The sequence below is a fragment of the Henckelia pumila genome, chromosome 1, assembly GCF_033568475.1.
Source record: "Henckelia pumila isolate YLH828 chromosome 1, ASM3356847v2, whole genome shotgun sequence".
In the NCBI taxonomy this organism is placed as follows: Eukaryota; Viridiplantae; Streptophyta; class Magnoliopsida; order Lamiales; family Gesneriaceae; genus Henckelia; species Henckelia pumila.
The window spans coordinates 39,352,496-39,376,134 of NC_133120.1; the positions used below are offsets into that span (position 1 = coordinate 39,352,496).

The following is a 23,639-nucleotide window of genomic DNA, read 5'->3' on the forward strand; positions in this document are numbered from 1 at the left end:
GCTGAATATGAGACAGAGAAGATGGTTAGATCTGTTGAAGGATTTCGACTGCGAAATCAAGTATTATCCGGGAAAGTCGAATGCCGTTGCAGATGCCTTGAGCCGAAAGCTTTGTTCTTTATCTCTTTCTACTATCGGTGTTTCTCAGTTGATCGATGATTGTTGCACTTCTGGTTTAGATTTTGATACATATAGTAAGAATATCAGAGTGTTTGCTATTCAAGCCGAGCCAGAGGTATTTGTATTGATCAAAGAAGCACAGAAGTCTGATCCGAGCATTCAGGTTTCAGTAGAGAAAGTCAGATCCGAACATCAGACTGAATTCCAGGTTAGAGATGATGTTTTGTTTGTGAATAACTGTATGGTTGTGCCTGATATTGCGGAGTTGAGACAGCGTATTCTCCGAGAGGCTCATTGCAGTCAGTTCAGTGTTCACCTTGGAGGCCGTAAGATGTATAACGATCTGAAGAACCAGTTTTGGTGGAAGAGAATGAAGAGAGATGTTGCGAGGTTTGTATCTCGATGTTTGAACTGTCAGCAAGTGAAATCAGAAAGGAAGTGACAGGGTGGTCTGTTGCACAGTCTATCTGTTCCTGAATGGAAATGGGATCACATTTCTATGAATTTCATCACGAAGCTACCGCGATCTGTTTGAGAATGCGATGCTATTTGGGTAGTGATCGACCGATTGACGAAGTCTGCTTGTTTCATTCCGTACAAGATGACGTATCGTCACGATCAGATGGCTGAGTTATATGTTAGCAATGCTGTGAGATTTCATGGTGTGCCGAAGTCAATCGTTTCAGACCGAGATCCTAGATTCACTTTTCACTTTTGGCACAGTCTGCAGGTGGCACTTGGTACTCGTTTGCATCTGAGTACAACTTATCATCCTCAGACCGATGGAAAGTCAGAGCAGACTATCTAGACGTTAGAGGATATGCTGCGAGCAGTAGTGCTAGACTTTGGCACTAGTTGGAAAGATTCTTTGCCTCTTGTTGAATTTTCTTACAACAACAGCTTCAAAACGAGTATCGTTATGGCGCCTTTTGAGGCTTTGTACGGCAAGAAGTGCCGATCTTCGTTGTTTTGGGACGATTTGTTCGAGTCACCTGGTTTGGGACCGGATATGCTTCGAGATATGGCAGAGCAAGTTAAGATAATTCAGACTAGAATGAAGTCAGCTCAGGATAGACAGGAAAAGTATGCGAATGTCAGACTTAGACCTCTGAGTTTCGAGCAGGGAGACCGCGTTTTCCTTAAGATTTCTCCTTTAAGAGGAACTGTTAGATTTGGTAAGAGAGGGAAGTTATCTCCGAGATTCATCGGACCGTACGAGATTCTTGAGAAGTTAGGCAATCTTGTCTACATACTCGCACTTCCTCCATCTTTATCTAGTATTCACGACGTTTTTCACGTCTCTATGCTGCGGAAGTATCACCCAGATCCTTCTCATATTATTCAGCCTGAAGAAGCCGAGTTAGATGAGACTCTAAGCTATTTTGAACGACCGATTCAGATCCTTGATCGGAAGGAGAAGCAACTCAGAACCAAGTTGATTCCGTTGGTGAAAGTGCAGTGGAGCCGTCACGAAGTTGAGGAAGCGACTTGGGAGACAGAATTTGACATGAGACAACGATTTTCGGAGTTATTCGGATGACGTGAGTTCTTCTTACTGTCTTTAGTTATTTATTCTATCTTATGAGTTGTGATTCTTATTGATTTCGAGGACAAAATCTCTTATTAGAGGGTGAGAATTGTAACGCCCCGATTTTATCTTTAATGAGCTTATTTGAGTTAATCGGAGGTTACAGAGTTCAAGAGCCGACTTGTTTTTGATCAGGGTCTATTTTGCAAAATTCGGATTTTTTAGGGACTAAAGTCCAAATTTCGAGTTTAATATATTATCTACTCACGGTTGACTTTTCAAAGCACTTCTTCTTAATCCCTTGGCCATTCCTCCTCCATTTTCATGCCTCCAAGCTTTTCCAAGCTTTGGAAATTCAGTCCGAGCTCGATCCGGCCGTTGGAATTTAATTATGAAGGCAGATTAGCGATCACTGCAGCGAGAGCTTCATTATATCTTAAGCTTTTCTACGATCAGATACATTCTATTTTTCGGATGTTGTTAGAATCGATTGAGGTTCGAGTATGTTGTTCTTGGCAGAGTTCTGATCGTTTATTATTTGTCAGTTTTGAAATAGAGCGATGTTCGGAATTGTTATGATTTGGGAAGCCTATTTTCGAAAATGAGATTTTGAGATGTGTTGGAATTGCCTTGTTATTGTTGTCTTAGCATTGTAATGAGTTAATATCGTTGATATAATGCTGTCTGCGTTTCCGGTTTGTTCAGTTTATAACCGTTATGCCGCCGGTTTGAGTTTTGGGGATTTCGAACCGTTTCGAGTTGTTGAAACTTGGCTATTGAGTTGATCGTCATTGTTGATCATCTTTTGTCTCCGTACAAATTCGTTTGGAGTTGTCGAGCTTGGTGTTGACAGCATTGGATCGTCGAAGAGATTGGACGAAGAACGGTAAAGAGATTACCTTGAGCCGTTGTTGTTGTTAGGTTGTATAGTTTTTGATATAACCTTTTATTGTAGCTTATCCAGAGTTGGAGCTATTGCATTGAAAGGTAAAAGCAGCCATAGTTAGCGGGATAGCATACTCGAGACAGCTTGGTACTTGAGTTTTCCCTTAAAATCACATATTTGCATCGATACTTGTTCTAGCATGTGGAACTTGTATTTTGTTGTTATTTGAGTTTTGCTATATGCCTTATGTGTTATGTTTTCTTATGCATTCATCTTGAGAAATACCTTTGTTTCAGCGGGCAGAACAACCCTTTTTAATTAGACGTTTTGGGGGCTATGCTGTGAGTGGCCTGGGTTGTAGAAGTTCACCTAGTGTCAGCATACTCCTCATAGCCGCACCAAAGTCTAAGGGATTGGGATACGTGGCACCACCTCGATTGGAAGAGTCGGTGAGTCGTTACATGATCTCATCCTCAGGAACCAAAAAAGCACAGCAGCAATCCCTCGTTTATCAGAATTGATTTCCCGATTTAAAGACATGCATTTCATTGCGTTGATATTGATTACATTGTTGCCTTGAAAACATGTTTATTGTTGTACTACTTGTTATGTTGCTTTTACTGGGAATATCTTTCTCACCGGAGTTATCTGACTGTTGCTTTGTTTTGTATGTGTACTTGGCAACAGGAGGGGCAGGATCAAGTCAGCGAAGACCTGGTTAGCATCAAGTCTGAGAGATAGTAGTGGGACTCGGTTTAGAAGTTGAATATGCATGCCATCCTAGTTTTATGTTTTGAGGCATGTTAGAATTCAAACTTGTTATGTTTTGTATTCGGATTGTAATAGCTAGAATCGATGCATGTTCTATATTTTTGAGTGGTTGATCAAATCTAGAACTTCATGTATTATTTGGAGGAACTGCGTTTGTAATGCATGATTATGATTTGAATGTGTTGGATTGTTTTGGAATTGAGTTCCTGAGGTTTCTGCTCTGTTTTTTGTTTTGAAGTGGGGGGCGCACGGTCTGCAGTTTTTAGCAGACCAAGCGCACCCCCTTTCGAGCAAGGCAGTAGTTTTGCTATTTTGGCCGCGCTCGATCTGCTGTTTTTAGCAGACCGAGCGCGACCCCTGTTGAGCAGAACAGAAGGCATGTTAGAATTCAAACTTGTTATGTTTTGTATTCGGATTGTAATAGCTAGAATCGATGCATGTTCTATATTTTTGAGTGGTTGATCAAATCTAGAACTTCATGTATTATTTGGAGGAACTGCGTTTGTAATGCATGATTATGATTTGAATGTTTTGGATTGTTTTGGAATTGAGTTCCTGAGGTTTCTGCTCTGTTTTTGGTTTTGCAGTGGGGGGCGCACGGTCTGCAGTTTTTAGCAGACCAAGCGCACCCCCTTTCGAGCAAGGCAGTAGTTTTGCTGCTTTGGCCGCGCTCGATCTGCTGTTTTTAGCAGACCGAGCGCGACCCCTGTTGAGCAGAACAGAAGGCTGAATAGTTGGAGGCGCCCGGTCTGCAGTTTTTAGCAGACCGAGCGCACCCCCTTTAAAAAAAAATTTCTTTTAATTTTAGTCGTGGATCTTATATGCTTAATTGTTGTTTAATCTGAGATTAGTTGTTTAGAACCGAGGTCTCACTGATGGTCTCCTGCTTTCTTCAGTTTTCATCTCCTCATCGCCTAGCTCTATCTACTGTTTCCAAATATTATTGGCTATATAACATGCGTCAATCGTCTTGGTAGTGCAGTTATCAACAATTATGTACCAAAAGCACTTAGCAATTCCTCCGAGTGCGTACATAGAGATGAGTTCAGAAACGAGAAGGAAACTCGCTCTGATACCGCTCGTTAGGATCGGTTGGGGGTGGGGGGGGGGGAGTGAAACTTCTTGATAAACTGATCCCTTGATTATTATTGTAGCACTTGATCTCCAAAATACTTAACTTGGTTCAGTTGAGGTTAGTCAACTGAATCCTTTCCTTCTTTTATATCAATGTCAATTGGCATACAAATTTATTGTACGAAATGATGCCAACTAACATATTAGAACTTGTGATAAAATGTAATCGTGAGTGAGTATGAGTGATAAACTGAAAAATGAGAGTCACAAGGGTTTGTTTATGGATGTTCGGAGATTTCAAAGACTCCTGCGTTACCCCTTCTTTCACCTCGGAAGGATTCACTCTACAAGACTTTGAATATTACAATCAACTTGCAACAACCCACTCCAAGACTAGGACTTACAAACAATCGCCTATCCCAGAACTCCTAAACACTCAACAACTCAGACCTCGACTTATTCTTGTTACAACGAGATTTGCAGAACCTCAACTTATAAATTACAGATACAACACTTGTTACAATCAACACTTAGCAACAAATGATCTTTACTGATTTGATGTACTTGAATCTTGTGCTTGTGTTCTTCGACTTGTGATAGAAAGCCTTGAAGTGTTTCTTGCAGGTTTTTCTCGACTGAAGAGGTAAACTGAATGATAGATTGAATGTGTATGCGGGAATACTTAATAAGTCGGATACAATTTCTGATTCCCTTGTTGAATATTTATACTCGATGGGAAACGACTCTTTCAAATTCAAATAAATGGCCGTTAACTTGTATTTTCCGCAAACATTCTCTGAAATCCATCGTACACTGTTGTGCTCTGATTCTACGGCCTCTGGTCTGTATGGATAAGTCTATCCAAATGAATTGCGTTGATTAAGTTTTGCTTGCTCAGGATCTTGGTCAATTGAGTTGGGCATTAGTTTAACTTAAGAGAACTGATTCCGTTTAGCTTCATAAACGGAATACAGTTTACTTCAAATCTTCAGTTGAGCTCTTCGGTCAAAAGTCAACTAAGTTGATATATGCATTTTAACTTGTCTAGTCTACGTATTTGTTTTTCTTTTCTTGATTTCAGTTGAGTGAGTACAATTTAACGACTTTGACTTATCAGTTTCGCAAATATCAAAACTATGTAAAGTTCCAACAGAGGCTGTTGAAATTAAGGGACTTCTACGACAAGATGATTATGTTCGCCAATGTATGCGAGAAGAGTGCTCTGTTAGAATGCCATTTACCCTAAGAAGGTTATTTGTATCAATATTGGTGTTTTTTGAACCAATAATGTTCGAGAACTCTGGGTTGAGTTCCATCCTTATATTTGTGAAGATTATGGTAGAGAAATTTCAACAAGTAACTTCATTACCAAAAAATTATTGCTTGAGATATGAAGGTTGTTTTATCAATACAAAAAAAAACTTGATGATTTCGATTTACCATCATTAAGTGCTGAGCTTTTAGAGGACACACCACTACCAAGAATAATTGAGGATGAGCTTTCTATCCAGGTTTCTGATGATGATTTGAGATCTATTGAACGTTTAAATTCTCACCAAAGACTTTAATTTGACAACATCATAGAAAGTATTATGCATAACCAATCAAAACTTTTTTTCATTGATGGTCCTAGAGGTACTGGTAAGACCTTTTTGTACAACTCAATATTGGAACAATTAAGAAAAAATGGTAATATCATCACGGTAGCAACATCTGGAATAACTGCTACATTGTTGCCAGGTGGAAGAACTCAGATTCACGTTTTCAAATTCCACTTAGACCAACTGCATCAACACTCTACAAAATTAAAAAAAAAGGGAAATTGATTATTCTAGTCCATTTCAAAGTCATAATTTTAAAAATGGACTCTTCTTTATTACAAATTTTGAATTATGCCTAATATAATTAAAAAAAATCCTAAAGTATCCTTTTATTGATAATTTTAATTTTGTTTAAAACTTTTATCCCTTCTTCATTTATTATGTTGAGTTTTCTGAGACCATACATATTCTATTTTTGTGATTCATCTGTTTAATTACATAATATTTTTCTTTAAGAGCTGATTTTAGCATTCCTTCAGTTTTATTTAATTTTTAATATGTTAATTTTTTCAATAATACTTACTTATATAAATAAACATATTTTAATAAAATTATGAATTGTTAGTTTGAATTATAGTGTGTACGAAATCACCAAGGTTTGCCATAGACCATATATCTATGCATATGCATCAATCTAAATATGAAATGAACCATTTTTGTGGAAAAACTAAGTGGAAAAAAATAAAATTTATATGAAAAATGAGATTGATGTGCTTCAAGGCACCTTATTTATGGGATGGGAGCAGAACGATGCTCTGTAGTCTGTACCCTTCCTCCTTAGTTCTTACGCGATCAACAATAGAATTGATGAGAGGATAAAATACTTTGAGATGGAGAAAGTGATTGTGATTTGTGAATAGGGTTTAAAAGGATATCTTTGTAATTTGATATAATAAAAAGAATATTTTGCTTAAATTAATTAAAGACTAAAATTGAATATAGTAATATGGTGAAGGTTATTTAAGAAAATCTCTATAAAATACATACAGGTATTGCAGATATTATAAGGCGTGCATCAGCTATAGTCTGGGATGATGCTTTAATGGCAAATCGCTATGCTTTTGAGTCTGTTAATAAGATTTTTCAAGATATTATGGAAAACCAATTGCCATTTGGAGGGAAGACAATGATTTTTGGTGGCGATTTTTGACAAGTACTACCAGTTGTTAAATGAGGATCAAAAGCAACACGAATGGCTGCAAGAATTTCAAGGTCCACATTCTGACATTGCGTTGAGATAATACACCTTCAAAAAAATATGAGATCTGATCAAGATATGGAGTTCTCACAATTCCTCTTGCACATTGGTGATGGATTGCAGCACACTGTAAATGAGGATTTTATAAAATTGCCAGATTCGATTATCATACAATGGGAAGGTAAACAATCAATTCATCACTTGATTGATTCCGTCTTTCCTAATATGATAGATCATGTAAATGATGCAAACTATATGGTTGGCAGAGCCTTCATCACACCAAAAAAATGTTGATGTTGACACTATTAATGAATTGCTCATTCGCAAGTTTCTTGGAGAAGAAAGGGATTATACATAGTGTAGAAAACGACAATCGCAACCTTTTTCAAGAAGAATTTTTGAATTCTCTTAGTCCCAGTGGTTTTCCACCACATTGAATCATACTGTAAGTAGGAAGCCCTATCATGCTCTTGCAAAATGTTGCACCAGAACTTGGTCTATGCAATGAAACGAGATTAATTTGCCGCTCTCTTGGTAGAAATTATATAGATACAGAGATCATAACAGGTCCTTATAAGGGTACGAGATATTTTCTACATCGAAAACCATTGAAAAGAGAAGAAACTTCTGGATTACCATTTGAGTTGAAACGTCGACAGTTTCTAATAAGACTTAGTTTTGCTTTGACATGTAAACAAAGTACAAGGTCAAACAATCTCAAATATTAACATATTTTTGCATAACCATATGTTTTGCCATGCACGGTCAGCTCTATGTTGAACTTTCAAGAGGATTCTTACAAAATTCTACAAAAATCTTGGTTAAAGACGAAAAACTTGAGCGTTGATCCGGTGTGTACACAAAAAACTTGGTTTTCAGAGACGTACTGCTACCAAATAAAAAATGATCAAATTGTAGGTAAGCCAACTGGATTTATAAAAAATGACATGATATACAAATACTTGCATAACTCATCCATTTCATTTGTTGTACATGTGTGCAGTTAATTATATTTATATGTTATATACATAAGAAATGTTTCCCAAGACGTTGCTACATTACAATGGAAAATAAAAATATTGCGTGTTACTCAAATTTACATCTAACAATATCCTCAACCATTATTGATTATCCTCCGTTCGTTCAAGTAAGAAACTCTTTAAAATGATATATTTTCTTATTTATTATTTATTCAAATTTAACCACAGACTGAATTTTTGTTTAATTATCGTAAAGTCCATTGTGGTCATGTTGTTCGTTGAGCTACAGTCTCCTACATAAATGGAAAACACAAACCAAAGCAAAACAGATTATCCTACGGGCCCGTTCATGTAAGTAACTCTTCGAATTTCCTATAATTTGTTCTTTTATTAACGTTGGTCATAGACATTATTATTCTTATTTATCATAAAAAACATCATAGGGCCGATTATTTGGTGTTTTCTTGGATAATATAGTCGGATTATAAGTTTATGGAATGAATCCTAGAAACACCGCATACTATTATTTAAAGTAGCGATAACGCACATGAAATGTGTGTGCAGTATAATCAAAATTATTATATTTCCATGTTTTAAATTTTAACAAATATTGTTTGAGAAATATGATTGTGTTTCTAATTCCTTTGCTGCTGTGAAAATGTGAAGCTTTAAATGGTTGCATTTTCAGTTTTAGGTAGTTTTGCTAAGGTGAGCCGGTAGTTATAATGTTTTATTTGGAGTGCAAAGATGAAAATGGTGCTAAGGTGGGATAATTGTATGTCACTTCATTAAAATATGAGGCTTGAAATGGTGCAAAGATGGACATGACGCTAAGATGGCTAACTGTATGTTAGGTTTTCAAATTTTACTTTATATTGTTAGAAATTTTTTTTTTCAATTATATTCAATAACAATTGTTTGAATGTATGCTATCTATTTATTGTCTATGAAAATATTTGAGGTGTTGTTATTTTTTTCCACTATTTTTCAGTTTGTGTTTTCAAATATTATAATTTTGGATATAATTATGTAGCGTTTTAATTTTCGTTAGTCTTTTGTATTGTATTTCTCAGTATTTGATCTTTTATCTTCTAATTTTTTGTTTTCTTTTCAAATATTTCTTATTTAAAATTAGAACATTAAATTTGTCAAATTTTCCTTCATTTGTTTTAATTCTCTTTACATGGTTTAGCAAAAATTCTACATTTCTCAATGTCAAGTTATGTTTGAGCGTCACTTATATCGGATTTGATGGTTTAGTATTGAATATATATTTTTTTAAATACTTCATTTCCCTCGAGTCGTTTTTTTTTTCCAGTTTCTTACACAAAAAAGTTGGATGCAGTTAACAACCTTAGGAGATCAAATGTAAAGCCCGAAATTATTTGATTTAATCTGAGATTATTTTATTTTAATCCGAGAATATTTAATTTGAGAATTTTTAGAGTTTAGATTTAAATTCTAATATTCTTAAATTATTTAGAATTGAAATTGAATTAAAAGATTTGACGAGGACTGAATTGCAAATCACTGAAGTTATCAGGGACCAAACTGCAATTAAGTGATATATATCACAATCCCACTTGCTTAGTATGCATTCAAACGTGTAAACATTCAGAAGAATAAAGAAGAAGCTAAACACCTCAATTGCAAACGCCATTTCCTCCTATTTTTGATCTTTGAAGCTCCGATATTTTATTATCCGGCCGTCAGAATTCAGAATCGAATATATATCTGTGATCGCAGCGACGAGAGCTTCGTTCTGGTATATATTTTCTTAAGTTCTATTATTGTTGAATTTTTGAAGATATGTTGGGTTTTGAGTATTATTGGTTATATGAGGTTATGAGTTAGCATCGATTGTTTATTCGAAAACGGATCGAAGAAATAACTTCGTATGAATTTGATATGAATTCTTGAAGCCTTGTTCGAAAATTCCTATTTCTGAATTCTATTTTATTGACCGTGTAGTTGCTGATATTATGTTGTTTATGCTGATATGAGATTGATATTCAAATTCGATATCGTTTCGATTATCGATTTTCAGACGTTACGCCGCCGGGTCACGAATTTTATCGAGTTTGAATAGTGTTTGATTGAGCTGAGTTTGATATGATGTCTTGCTGATATATCTTGTTATGAACTCTTCATTTCAACATTTGATAAAAGTTGACGACTCGAGATTGACGCTTTCGAACCGAAGAAGAAATTGAGCTAGGTTTGAAGTTGCTTGATTGTGAAGATTGAATGATGCTTGAGTTGGAAAGTTGGTTAGAGTTTGATATATGTGTTCTTGATTGTGTTTCAGATTGAAGCATTCATAACCGAGGCGAAACGAGAAGGTATAAGACAACATCGAGAGTCAGGAATTTAATACTCAAGAGTGACGCTTCTTGAGTTATTCCGCAAAAACCACATACTTGTTTATTGTTTTTGTTATATTATTCATGTTGTCGATCCATTTCAGGTAGTGGATCTTTATTTGATATGATATGATATGAGATATGAATTGATTCTTATGCCAAGGTCAGATGGACCTTATTTTCGAGTCTGATTAGACAAAGATAGATGGATATCCATGTCAATATCTTATACGAATCTTGATGGCAAAGAGTGTGATAGGAATCAATTCTTCTTGAGTCAAAATGTTTAGATTCAATGTGAATTTATTTAACGCATGTATATGTTGATTATACTGAGAATTGTATTCTCACCGGAGTTTATCCGGCTATTATTTTGTTTTGTATGTGTGCATGACAACAGAAGGGGCAGGAGCTGGCCAGAATGGACGTGAGTAGCTCGAGAGAGAGTCTAGACATGTGGACTCGGGTTGTGTAGCTTATTTGATGAACTTAGAAAACTTGCAAGAATGTTTAGAAATCTTATAACATGTTTTAGTTTGAGATACTTTGATTTGTGAAAAACAAAACAACCAAACCGAACCATGTGCACATAAATTTGCAATTTGATATTATGTTTTTCATGCTTTTGGATAGATTATGAACTTGTAGTTGATGTAAGACTACTAGTATCTTGTGTTGAACTTGATATATATGTTGATACATGTTTTGGAATGGTTTTAGCAAGTCTTGGTATTGAGTTTTGATGAGAAAACATGACATGTATGGGTTTTGACAGCAGCTGAGAATCTATTGGATTTTCGAGCAGGAGTGTCCGCTCGATCGGTGGAGTTCAACCGATCGAGCGAAGCATGTTTTGCAGAAACAAAATTTGAGAAATTTTTTGCTCGCTCGATCGGTAGAGTTTAACCGATCGAGCGAGGACATTATTTTGGAAAACCAGGAAACTGATATTTTCTGCTCGCTCGATCGGTGCACTTTGACCGATCAAGCGAGATGCATATTTATTTTTTTAAAATCTTTTTTGTAATTGCTTAAATGATTTGATTTATTTATTTAAGCTTCTATTTATTGCCCTAGTTTTATATTAGCAACCCGAGGCCCCACAACAGGTGGTATCAGAGCATAGTAAGTTCTTGGACTGAACTAGAATGAGCTGGGTAGATCGAGTCTATCTGATTGTTTATTTATTCTTGAAGCATGTTTATTATCTGAAGTAATTTACAGCTTTGAGAATTGCATGCTACCTTCTTATCTGATTTGATTGGAAGCATGTCTTGACTGAGAATGAATCAGAACTCGATCTCTTGAGAAGGCATTATCGTGCTAATCAGAGAGGGACAGAAAAGATTTGTTATATCTGAGATTGAATTGTGTACTAATCTGTTTGATAATCAGATATGCCTCGAAGACTAGTGACTATACAGACTGGCCCAGTTCCGTTGCCAGAACAGGCAGTGATAGCACCGACAGTGCCACAAACAACAGAATCACCGAGATTAGAACCGACAGTGCCACAGGCAACAGAACTTCCTAGAACTGAACAAGGTAGTACTTCTAGAGATATGGGGGATATGACTGCTACTCCGATGGAAACTCTGTTGAAACGCTTTCAGTCGTTTCAACCGCCAACATTGAAGGGAACGGAGAATTCTGTAGAGTGTGAGAGTTGTTTAGAAGATATAGAGCAGTTGTTTGAATCCCTTGACTATGCAGACGATCGTCGAGTCAAACTTGTTACACACCAACTACACGAAGTTGCAAAAGGTTGGTGGATAGCAACACGAAGAGCACTAGAGAATCGAGGTACGGTCATTACATGGTCTGTTTTTAAAACTGCTTTCTATCAACGATTCTTCCCATTGTCTTATAGAAAGGAAAAAAAGAGCAGAATTTTCTAGCTTGCAGCAAGGGCAGTTGAACATCGAAGAATATGTTGCCAACTTCACAAGTCTGCTGAAATTTGCTCCCCATATTGTAGACAGTGATGAAGCTCAAGCTGACCAGTTCGTTAACGGGTTGAATCCAGATGTTTTTACTCTCGTGAATGCGGGACGGCCAAACAACTTTGCCGATGCTCTGAATCGTGCAAAGAGGGCTGAAGCTGGGTTACTGAGACAACGAGGAGCACCGTTTGTGCCATCATCAGTAAGACAAACCTAGGAACAACCAAATATTCCACCACCACCTTGATTTGAAGGAGGAAGTTCTAGCAGTGGTAAGAAGAATTTTTTTAAAAGGAAAGGAAAACAGTTTAAGCGATCTGGAGGTAGTTCTTCAAACTCAACTGGATCCAAACAGTTTAAAGCTGGACATAAGTCTAGTGGTTCTGAGGTGTACTGTACCAAGTGTGGAGGTCATCATGCCAGCGACCAGTGCCGAGGAGTGTTTGGAAGCTGTCATATCTGCAACCAAACAGGACATTTTGCGAGAGTCTGCCCACAGCGTGGTGTTGGAAGTTCACAAGGTGCGGGATCATCGAGATCAATGGCTCAATCTGAGAGACAGACTGGTAGCGCTAAGTCCTGTCACACCCAAATTACCCAACTCAAATCAGATAACAAAATATGCAGTAGTGTGAGTAGGGATCGTTCCCACGAGGAAAGTGAAATTTAAATAGTGTTCTTAAAATACTAAAAATAATAAAAGGGGATTGTTGGATTTTATTAAGTACTATGCAATAATTAAAATAAGAAAGATCAATAAACTAACGAGACATGGTATCGATCGACTACACCCTTGAAATTATTCATTTGATCATCGATTACCTAAAAATAATTAATTCACATTGAATATTCATCATTGGAAATTTAATTTCTGTTTCACCTTAATTTTAGTTAACTAGACACCATCGTTCTAAGTTAACCCTTATCCCATAAATTAACCCAATAACAAAGATTAGATTTAAATCCACGGCAACATTCAAATGAGTAAAACTGATGAATCTAGACAACAAAAATACCAGCGATTGTATTTAATCTAGTTAATTGTTGTTCCTACAATTTAACAAATTCAACAGCAGAAAATATTAATCATAGTTGCTTCACAAATTAGATGATTCAAACAATTACGGATTTGAATTCTAATTTAGCAATAGATTGTATAGCAAAATCCTAAGGTGATCAATCCTAAAATCTCACATACAAGCATGGAAATCAATCCAAAACAACTCTTGATACGCAATTTGAAATTAAACAATAGAAAACTGAATCTCACAAATAAAATAACTCAAGGGTTTGTCTTCCTCAACCAAGACTAAAACTTAGCCACAGATATTCATGAATTTTCTAGAAAAATTCATGAAATAAAATTAAATCTAAGAAAAGAGAGAAGAAACCTAGCCGCCAAGAGAGTTCTCCAAGCTCTCGCCGTCCAAAACAGATTCAGAATGATTTTGAGACTCTAAAATTCGAGATATATATTTTAATTAAGGCTAGAGTTCTTAAAAATAAAAATTCCTAAATTACAGATTTTTTTCCGAACAGTCCGTCTCGCTCGATCGGTAGAAGTTGACCGATCGAGCGAGCATGTTTTTCCAATCTTAAGTCTCTCCCCCATACTTAAAATCTTACATTGTCCCCAATGTAAGAAAAAATGCAAAACAAAAATAAATAAAAACTAAGAATGAAAAGAAATACTCCCCTTGGGTTGCCTCCCAAGCAGCGCCTCTGTTTACACTTGTCGGCCCGACTGTATGCTTCTTTCGCTCATGATGGTTCATATCTAGTTTTTCTAACCACCTTCACCTACTTGTGCAGTTTTGCAGTAATTTTTGGTCTTTGATTTCTCTTCTTCGCTTTCTTTGGTACCTTCAGATCAGAACAAAAAATTTCAGCAGTAAAATTATCAATAGGTCTTGCAATAACCTCCTTAACTTTATCCTCATTCACAACCTTCTTGTGTTCTTGCGACAAGTGATTAATGACATCAAGATTATTAACAACACTTTCACAATCAGGAATTTGCAGGGTATCAAAAATATGAAACTTAACAACCTCCCTATCAAACTCCATAGTGAGAGTGCCATTGTTAACATCTATGATGGACTTTGTTGTTTTAAGAAGTGGTCTTCCTAACAAAATAGGACTATTCAAATCATTTTTGTTCATGTCAAGAACATAGAAATCAGCAGGAAAGGCCAAATTGTCAACTTGCACAAGAACATCTTCTAACAGACCCCTAGGATAAATAGTAGATCTATCAGCCATCTGGATAACAATTTCAGTTTTATTTAAAGGCCCTAAGTTTAAGGAAGCATAAACAGAGTATGACATGACATTAATCGATGCTCCTAAATCTAGCATGGACGTGTCAAGCTGAACATCTCCTATTTTACAAGAAATAGAAAACATACCTGGGTCCTTGCATTTTGTAGGTATTTTTCTTTGAATTATAGCAAAAACCTGTTCTCCCAATTCAAATTTCTTACACCCCTTCAGTTTGTGTTTTCTCTTCACAGTACACAATTCTTTTAAAAATTTAGCATAACGAGGGACTTGTTTGATAGCATCTAACAAAGGAATATTTACATCACATCTACGAAAAATTTCATAAATCCCCTTAATTCCTTCATCCCTCCTAGGCTCTTTCAATGCTAAGGAAAACGAGGCTACAGGTTTATAATCAGAAATAGGAGGAAACTTACCTCTTGGTGCCTCGTGAATTTTATCATTCTCCTCCACCTTAGATTCCTTATCATCTTCATCCTCTACCGGTTGTTGAACCGCCTCTTCACAAATCTTCAACTCCTTTCCACTATTCAAGGTGATTGCACTAACATTCTCCTTCGGATTCACCACTGTCTGTGATGGTAAGCTGCTAGAATTTTGTGCCTCCAACCTGTTTATTGCTGTTGCCAACTACCCCACCTGAGTGTTCAAGTGTTGGATACTTGCTCGAGTTTCCTGTTGAAAAGTTACAGTATTAGTAGTAAGATCCTTAACAATGTTTTCTAGAAACTCACCACGCATTGGAACTTGAGGACGCTGTGGCTGTGGAGGATAGGTTGGCCTATAAGCTTGAGTACTCGATTGATTCATTGGTGGGTTTCCATTCATATTGGGGTGATCTTTCCAACCTGGATTGTATGTGTTAGAGTAAGGATCATACTTCTGCTGTGGTGGTTCAGGAAATACGCCAGTAGCATTGACCTGTTCAGTAGATCCTCTTGAAGTGTGGGACACATGTCAGTTGCATGTCCCACTGCAGCACAAATTCCACATGCCTTTGCCATCTATCTATTCCCTACAGCCATCTGACGCACAAGAGATGTCAGTTCAATCAATTGTTGCTCAAGGGAAGAAACATTTACCTCGTTATTCCTTCTGGGTGCAGAATCATTCCTGTTTGTGCCAAATTGCTGAGAATTTGCAGCCATATTGGATTAAAAGATTTTCACTTATCTGGTGTTGTTGGCAGCTAGTGCAAAGCTTTTTGAACCACTCTCAATACTCGTGCAGTGATTTCCCTGTAAATTGCTTTCACCCATAGATTTCTTTCCTGATGGTTGCTGCTCTTGAAGCTGGAAAGTACTTCTCTAGAAATAACCTCTTCATCTTTGTCCAGGTGGTGATGGATCAAGATGGTAAATAGTATAGCCAATATTTTGTAGCATTATTCAATGAAAATGGAAAGGCTCTCAGCTGGATTTGCTCCTTTGTTACTCCATGGGGTTTCATGCTTGTGCATACCACATGGAATTCCATTAAGTGCTTGTTCGGGTCCTCACCTGCAAGACCACGGAACGAAGGTAATAAGTGAATTAGCCTAGAGTTTAACTCAAAAGTAGCATTATTTTCTAAGGTAGGAAAAGTAATTCATAAATGTTTTTGATTCAAGTCAGGAGTTCCTAGTTGTCTCAAACTCAGATTGGCGTTGGCAGTCATCTCTTCCTCAAGAATTTCAGTCTGCAACTCATCACCTTTGGGAAAAGTTGTAATGAACTGGGCTGGCCCAGTTCATTCTTTCTCTCATGATCTTCTCCCCCCTAGTAGGGTGTTTTTGCCCTCCCTAGGATTCGAACCTTGCACTCCAGGTCATAAATGCAATGTTCCCTTAATACAGGTCATAAAGACCGATTAATATGTTATTCTATTGGTTTACTTTCTTGATTTTCAGATCTTAAACATTTCTCCTCATCTTGAGTATTTGTTAAGGAGTAACCATATTTTTCTGGTTATTTTTTAGATCCGTTCTTGCTTCCACCGATCCACCGTCGCTACATCGTCATTTTGTCTAGTATAATGTTTTCTTTGAATTTTTTACTTTTATTTTGTTCTGTCGTGTCTTTCCATATTTATTGAGCATTGATTTGTTTTATCGTCTCGATTAATGACTTATTCTGGTTTTTAATTTAAAAATTATAGATGTTTTTAGAAGTTATATACATTTAATTATATATACCCACACAAGCACTTTATCTTTAAATCGATGCATTAAACTTAAAGCAAAATCAACAACAATTTCATTGTTGTAAGGTAATATCAGAAACAAATACAATATCCTATATATCCATTGTTCCAAGCAAATGCAAGAAAGACATGAACAGAAAGAAGAAACTATTGATATGCAAACACACACAACTCCAATCAATGTAGAACACAATGCAATTACGTGGTTCGGCCCTTGTAACTAGGTCTACATCCACAGGAAAACCAGCCACCTCTTTATAAGAAAACTTCAATGAACATCCAATACAAATCAGTCTCAAAATATAAGTATTACAGCTCAAGATTCATTCCTTGAGTTCTACAGAGCAATACACTCAAATAACTTCTTCCCGATAATATCAGTGCTTGGATGATTACTTTTCTCACATTCCACTGTTCTTGGAGCTTTACATTGGCCCAAACAAGAGCAAGTCCAATACACATGGGCCAACATGGATAGACATTTCTTACAATAGTGTTGAATCGATAGCTATGTTTCTGTTGAGTATCTTAGGATTGAAGATGTAAAAATTGTTAGGATGTCATTTTGTTAAATAATTCCTATTATTTAGGACATTTGACTCTTTCCTTTTTTATGTTATCATGTTCTCAGATTGCGTAGAACGTGATTCTCTTTGTGAAAAGACTTTTCTATTTTTTAAGGCATATAAAAGCTAGCAGCTTGCTTGGAGTTCAATAAGAGAGTTCTTATATTTTCAGTATATTACTATGGGCTTAAGAGTTTATAACAATTTGGTATCAGAGACCTGTGTATTTCCCATGTTTATGTATCAGACAATAAGAGAAAGAAGCTGGATGATAAAAGTTTTCAATGTGTTTTTCCAGGGATGAGTGAAATTCAAAAGCATATAGACTTTATGATCCAGTGTCCAAGAGGATATATGTAAGCAGAGATGTGGTGTTTGAAGAAAATTTATAGTGACCCGTCCCAAAATCACTAAGTAAACAAATCTTTAAGCATGCAATTAACTTAAAACGTGATTAATCAAAATACAACAATGGAAACTTAATAATCCAACTTGGAAACTACCGACAGAATACAACCAGCCACGAACAAATAAACGTTATACAACTCAATCAAAAATAATATTAAATCCCACAAAAATGAACCTGATACAATGCAATCCACCCTGTTCCTGCTCAACGACCACTACCACCTGGTCTGTCCAACCTAAGTCCTGTACCATGGAATGGGGTGTCCAGAACAAAACCGAGGATGTGAGAAAATAACGCACAGTACAAACATATGAGTATACACATGCTATGAATGCTAAATGAAAGTGAAAGGTACCGGGAACCTATCAATGTAGAATACTGCTCAGTTAGAGGCCCCATGGTATGTAGCACGTTGGGACGTCGCATCAGGAGGTGGCTCCCATACCATAAACCGTGGACATAACTGGTTCCAAAACCATGACATCCATCCACAAAATATAATGGGCTGAGCGACCCCTCTACTGGTTACAACAAGGTGTAGGCTCAACGTGATTATGCATGCAGCATAATATCCGTGACATAATCAATGTAAATAAAATAATGTCACAAAAAACATGCAAACATAAAACATGCATACTCAACCATGGTATCTGACCGACCAATTCGGTATTAAATAAATTTTTTGAAAGCGTACCAGGTCAAGTTATAGTAAGTGGACAGAGAGTCCAAATATCGATCACAAAGAGACTGTAGTTAATTATCAAGATTTAATTATTTAACTTAATCTAGACAAAATAATAAAAAGGGTGCGACGAGTTGAATAAAAATAAAAATAAGAAAAATAAATAATTATAAAGATAGATAAGAACTAAGCGTAAATAAATGTAACACCCCAAATTTATCTTAATTGAGTTTATTTGAGATAATAAGAGATTATAGAATTCGAGAGCCGATTTGATTTTGATCAAGGACTATTTTGCAAATTTTGGAATTTTCACGGACTTAAATGCAAAGATGGGAATTGTTATAATATCTTGGCTTAGGAGTTGAATTCGTCTTCATTCCTTTCTTCCTTATTCTCCGTCAAAGCGTGTGCCTCCATTGAAGAGCCCCAAACGCATCTTCAATCTTTTGATCTTTGGTTTCCGCTCGATCCGTCCGGTAGAATTTAAATCCAAAGTTAGTTTAGCGATATCGGCAACGAGAGCTTCGTTCTATCGTAAGTTTTTCTCCGATTAGTTATATTTCATTTTTTGGATGTTATTATAATCGAATGAGTTTCGGATATGATTTTATTGAACTAGTTATTATCGTTTATTCTCAGTCGGATTGGAAAAGGAGCGTCGTTTGGAATTGTTATGAATTTTTGAAGTGTTGTTCGAAAATTGAGTTTTGAGATTTGTTGGTTTTGAGTCTTTTTGTTGATTTTGGGGTTGTATTGAGTTGGTTTCTATGTTATACTGCTTCCTGTGATTTCGGTTAATCAGAATATAGCCGTTATGCCGTCGGTTTGATTTTTGGGTATCGTTTGATTTGAATTGATTGAACCGTGTTAGTTTGGGTTTCATTGTCGTTATTGATCCTCTAATGCCTCCGTACAGATTGGTTCGAAGATTGTTGAGCCCAGATTTAGCAAGATTCGAATCGTCGAAGAGCGGTAAAGAGTTTTACCTTGATCGTTTGAATTATTGGTTGTTTAGATTTTGATATAAATCTCTTATTGTAGCTTATCAAGAGTTGGATCTTTTGAATCGAAAATGTATAAGTAGACATCAGTTAAGCGGGATAGAACACTCAAGATAGATGGTTCTTGAGTTTCTCCTAAATCACATACTTGCATCAATACTTGTTCTGGAGTGGGGAACTTGTATTTTGTTGATTGAACTCTTGTTATTAATTGAATTATGGTTTAATGCTTTGAGTTTTCTATATGCATTCGAACCTTTTTGTTTAGACGTTTTGGGGGCTATATTCGAGTGGACTGAATTGTAGAAGTTCACCTAGTGTCAGCATACTCCTTATAGTCACACCAAAGTCTAGATATGGAGATACGTGACACCACCTCGATCGGGAGAGTCGGTGAGTTGTTACGTGATCTCATCCTTGGGATCCAAAAAGAATAATAGAAATTCTTTGATTATCAGAGTTGATATCCCGGTTTTAAAGAGATGCATTTCATTCGTATTAACATTGAATATGTTGTCTTTATATCAAGTTATTGATATATTACTTGTTATTTCATTTTATGTTGCTTTTACTGGGAATATCATTCTCACCGGAGTTATCCGGCTGTTGCTTTGTTTTGTATGTGTACTTGGCGACAAGTGGGGCAGGATCGAGTCAGATGAGCTTGGTTAGAATCGAGATCAAGGAATAGAAGTGGGACTTTGGTTTAGGATCTATTAGCATGTTGAAATTTTGTTGTTTTGAAAGCATGTTAGAACTCGACTTGGTTTTGGAACTCGTTGTATCTAATATTAGAATATTGAAGTTTGAATGTTGATGTCATATGTATTTGTATCTCGACTTGTTTATGTTTGATTTAGGGTTGGAGTATTGAATGAGTTTAATTCCAAGTTTCTGGTTTAGAGCAGGTCTCGCTCGAGCGGAGGTTTATTCTTGCTCGAGCGAGGGGCTTCTTTTTTTTAAGGCAGAGTTTTTCTTGCTCGAGCGGACGTTTCTTACCGCTTGAGTGAGAGATCTTCATGAATACGTGCATAGTTTTGCTCGCTCGAGCGGGCGATTTTCACCGCTCGAGCGAGGCACTGTTCAAAAGAATGTTTTTTTTACTTCCTGTCTTTCTTTCTTGGCTCTCTTATTATTATTGATGGATTATTCGTAATAAGATGGTTAGAATCGAGGTCTCACATTAAGTGGTATCAGAGAGATAAGTTCTTGGTTTTGAACTAGAAGTGAGCGGGGTAGATCGAGTCCGCTTGTATTGGCTTCTCGCATGTGATTGAGTTATTTAAATGATTATTTGAATTCCATGCGTGCATGCTTTGTTATTGAGAATTATTGAATTACATGAGTATGTGATTTAATTTATAAAACATGAACTACTTGAGATATAACTGTATTGTTTATCGACTTGTATCCAAATTCTTGAGAGGTTGAAGGGAACCGAATTGAAGAGATTGAGATATCTTGTGTCCTAACCCTTTGATTATCAGATGGGTCCTCGTCGAGTAATTAACAGAAACCCACCGCCAGTTACTCCTTCGAACGAACAGGCTATTACCAAAACTGATCAGATGGAAGTCGCAGCGACGCCTATGGAAACCTTAAAGAGGAGGTTTCAGTCATTCAAACCGCCAACCTTGAAGAGTACTGAAAATGCTATTGACTGTGAGAGTTAGCTTGAGGACATTGATCAGTTGTTTGATTCTCTCGACTATTCAGATGACCGCCGAACCAGGTTAGTGATTCATCAGCTGCAGGGTGTTTCTAAGAGCTGGTGGATTTCGATGAAAAGGCTCTTGAGAATCGAGTTACAGTTGTCACTTGGAGTTTGTTCAAGACTGAATTCTTTAAGAGTTTCTTTCTAGTGTCTTATAGAAAGGACAAAGGTGCTGAATTTGCCACTCTGAAGCAAGGGAACATGAATATTGAGGAGTATGTGTCTAAGTTTGATAGCTTGCTGAAGTTTGCAATGCATTTTGCCAACAATGAAGAAGCAAAATCCGACCAGTTCATTAATGGCTTGAACCCCGATATCTTTACGTTGGTAAACACTATTAGGCCTGATAATTTTGTGGATGCTATGAATCATGCAAAGGGGAGCTGAAGCAGGTTTGATGAGACAGAGAGGAGCTCAGTATGTGCCTCAAAAGCCGAGAAAGTCTCATAACCAACCGTCTTAGTATCAAAACCAACCGTCTCAGTGTCACAACCAACCACCGAGGTTTGAAGGAGGAAGCAGTGGCGGTAACAGAAGGTGTGGGGCCTCGGGTTGCTAATCTCATTCATAAGGCAATTAGTAATCAAACATCATTAAACAAGTGAGATGAAAGATCAAACAAATTTTTTTTTTCAAAAATGGGTGCACTCGAGCGGCACTATTTGGCTGCTCGAGCGCCCCATTTTACCCAACCCTCGGGTTGGGGGGTTTTAGGGCTGCGCTCGGGCTGCCAAAAAGTGCAGCTCGGGCCTGTCCTGGGCAGATTTATACCCTGTTTTATGCACTTCATTCTTGACCCTTTGATCTCTTCCCGAACATGCTCTTTTGGTTCTAAAACATGTTAATACAAATCTAAAACATGCATTAACATACAACTCAAGTTTCCAAACATATGTAGAAGCTTTAGTTACATCAACTAGAAGTCTAGAATACATCAAAACCAACTTCACATAAATTTAACATGTCTTCTCCCAACTATAATAAGTTCATGACTTCTAACAAAACATAACAAAGATCTCAATTCATAACTTCAACTACAACCCAAAACACCACATGCTAAGTCTCTCAATCATCATCTCTTACGATTGACTTTGGCCCGTTCCAGCCCCTCCTATTGTCATGAACACATACAAACAAAACAATAGCCGGAACATCCGGTGAGAATATGATTCTCAGTTTAAAAGACATTTACAAGCAAGATTAACATATATCAACTTTAAGATATAAACAATAACTTGAGCAATTTTTAAACTAACTTCATTCATTGAGATTTAAACCTTCTCCAGGCCTCAAGATTCGTATACAACCTTGGGTTTTGAGATTTAAAGCCTCTCTAGGCCTCAAAACTCGTACGTGATCTTGGGTAGAGATTTAAAGACGCTCCAGGCCTCAAGATTCACATCTGAACCGTGGATGGATCCATCTTCGGTAGTTCATCTCTGATACGACGTCAAAGACAATTAATATAATTAAAGATCCACTACCTGTGATGGATCAACAATTCTAGTTCTAAAACAAGAACATATAAACAACAAGTATTTGATTTTTCTGTGGGAATACTCAAGAAATCATCGATCTCGAGTATCATATCCCTTTCATTCGATGTTGTATTATACCTTCTTATTTCTCGATTCTTGAGGGTGTCAAATCTTACTCCAATCTTCTTTGGTTCAAAGGCCGGATTCTCGAGCTCTTCAATCTCTTATCAAAGCTGAAATTGAAGTGTTCCTTAGCTATATGTGTCGGAAATGAAGTCCTATCAGATTCATCTCAACCACAAGATATCAAAACGTCTTCAAATCATAAACCGACGGCATAACGATACAAAATCGGAAACCAAAACGATATCGAATCCAATATACCAATCTACTATACTTCAAAATCAGCTCATATCAACAAGATATCATCATAAACTAGCACAATAAAACATTGCTAGGTTCGAACACTTGGCTGGAAAATGCATAACAATCAAACCGATATCCGTTTTCAATCCGACTTCAATATATATTCTATGCTAGCTCAACAACACATATAAGCAAGAAAATCAGAATCCTCCATCATAATTTTCGAAACATACTGAATCAAAGAGAAACATACGTTACTTCGAAGCTCTTGTTGCAAGGATTCCGAAACTATCTTTGGATTTGAAATCGGTTGAGCAGATCTTGAGTTATTGAAATTTGAAGATGAAAATGGAATTGGAAATGAAGCTACCGGGTTTCCTTAGCTGAAAAATATGAAATTCTGATGATAATCCAATATATTACACGTTCAAACACATATAAATTCCATGTGTCCTCCACTAATTCCCTTATTTGCATTTTGGCCCCTCAATT

General features: G+C 36.6%; 1 protein-coding gene across 1 annotated transcript; it reads right to left on the reverse strand.

The window, feature by feature from the left end:
* Positions 1-14,264: 14,264 nt before the first annotated feature.
* LOC140861374 (uncharacterized) lies at positions 14,265-15,895 on the reverse strand. The gene is made up of 5 exons (XM_073264396.1): positions 15,830-15,895; positions 15,482-15,668; positions 15,164-15,367; positions 14,922-15,112; positions 14,265-14,726 (listed from the first exon to the last, which is right to left on the reverse strand). The coding sequence occupies exons 1-5, from the start codon at positions 15,893-15,895 to the stop codon at positions 14,265-14,267; spliced, it is 1,110 nt and encodes a 369-aa protein (XP_073120497.1).
* Positions 15,896-23,639: the final 7,744 nt, after the last annotated feature.

Coding starts and splice junctions, on each gene's coding strand:
- LOC140861374 (XM_073264396.1), bottom strand. CDS start 15,895: ATGGCTGCAAATTCTCAGCAATTTGGCACAAACAGGAATGATTCTGCA. Junction 15,368..15,481: donor TCCTCAAGTTCCAATGCGTG/GTGAGTTTCTAG, acceptor AGTTGGCAACAG/CAATAAACAGGTTGGAGGCA. Junction 14,727..14,921: donor AATTTGAATTGGGAGAACAG/GTTTTTGCTATA, acceptor ATTGTTATCCAG/ATGGCTGATAGATCTACTAT.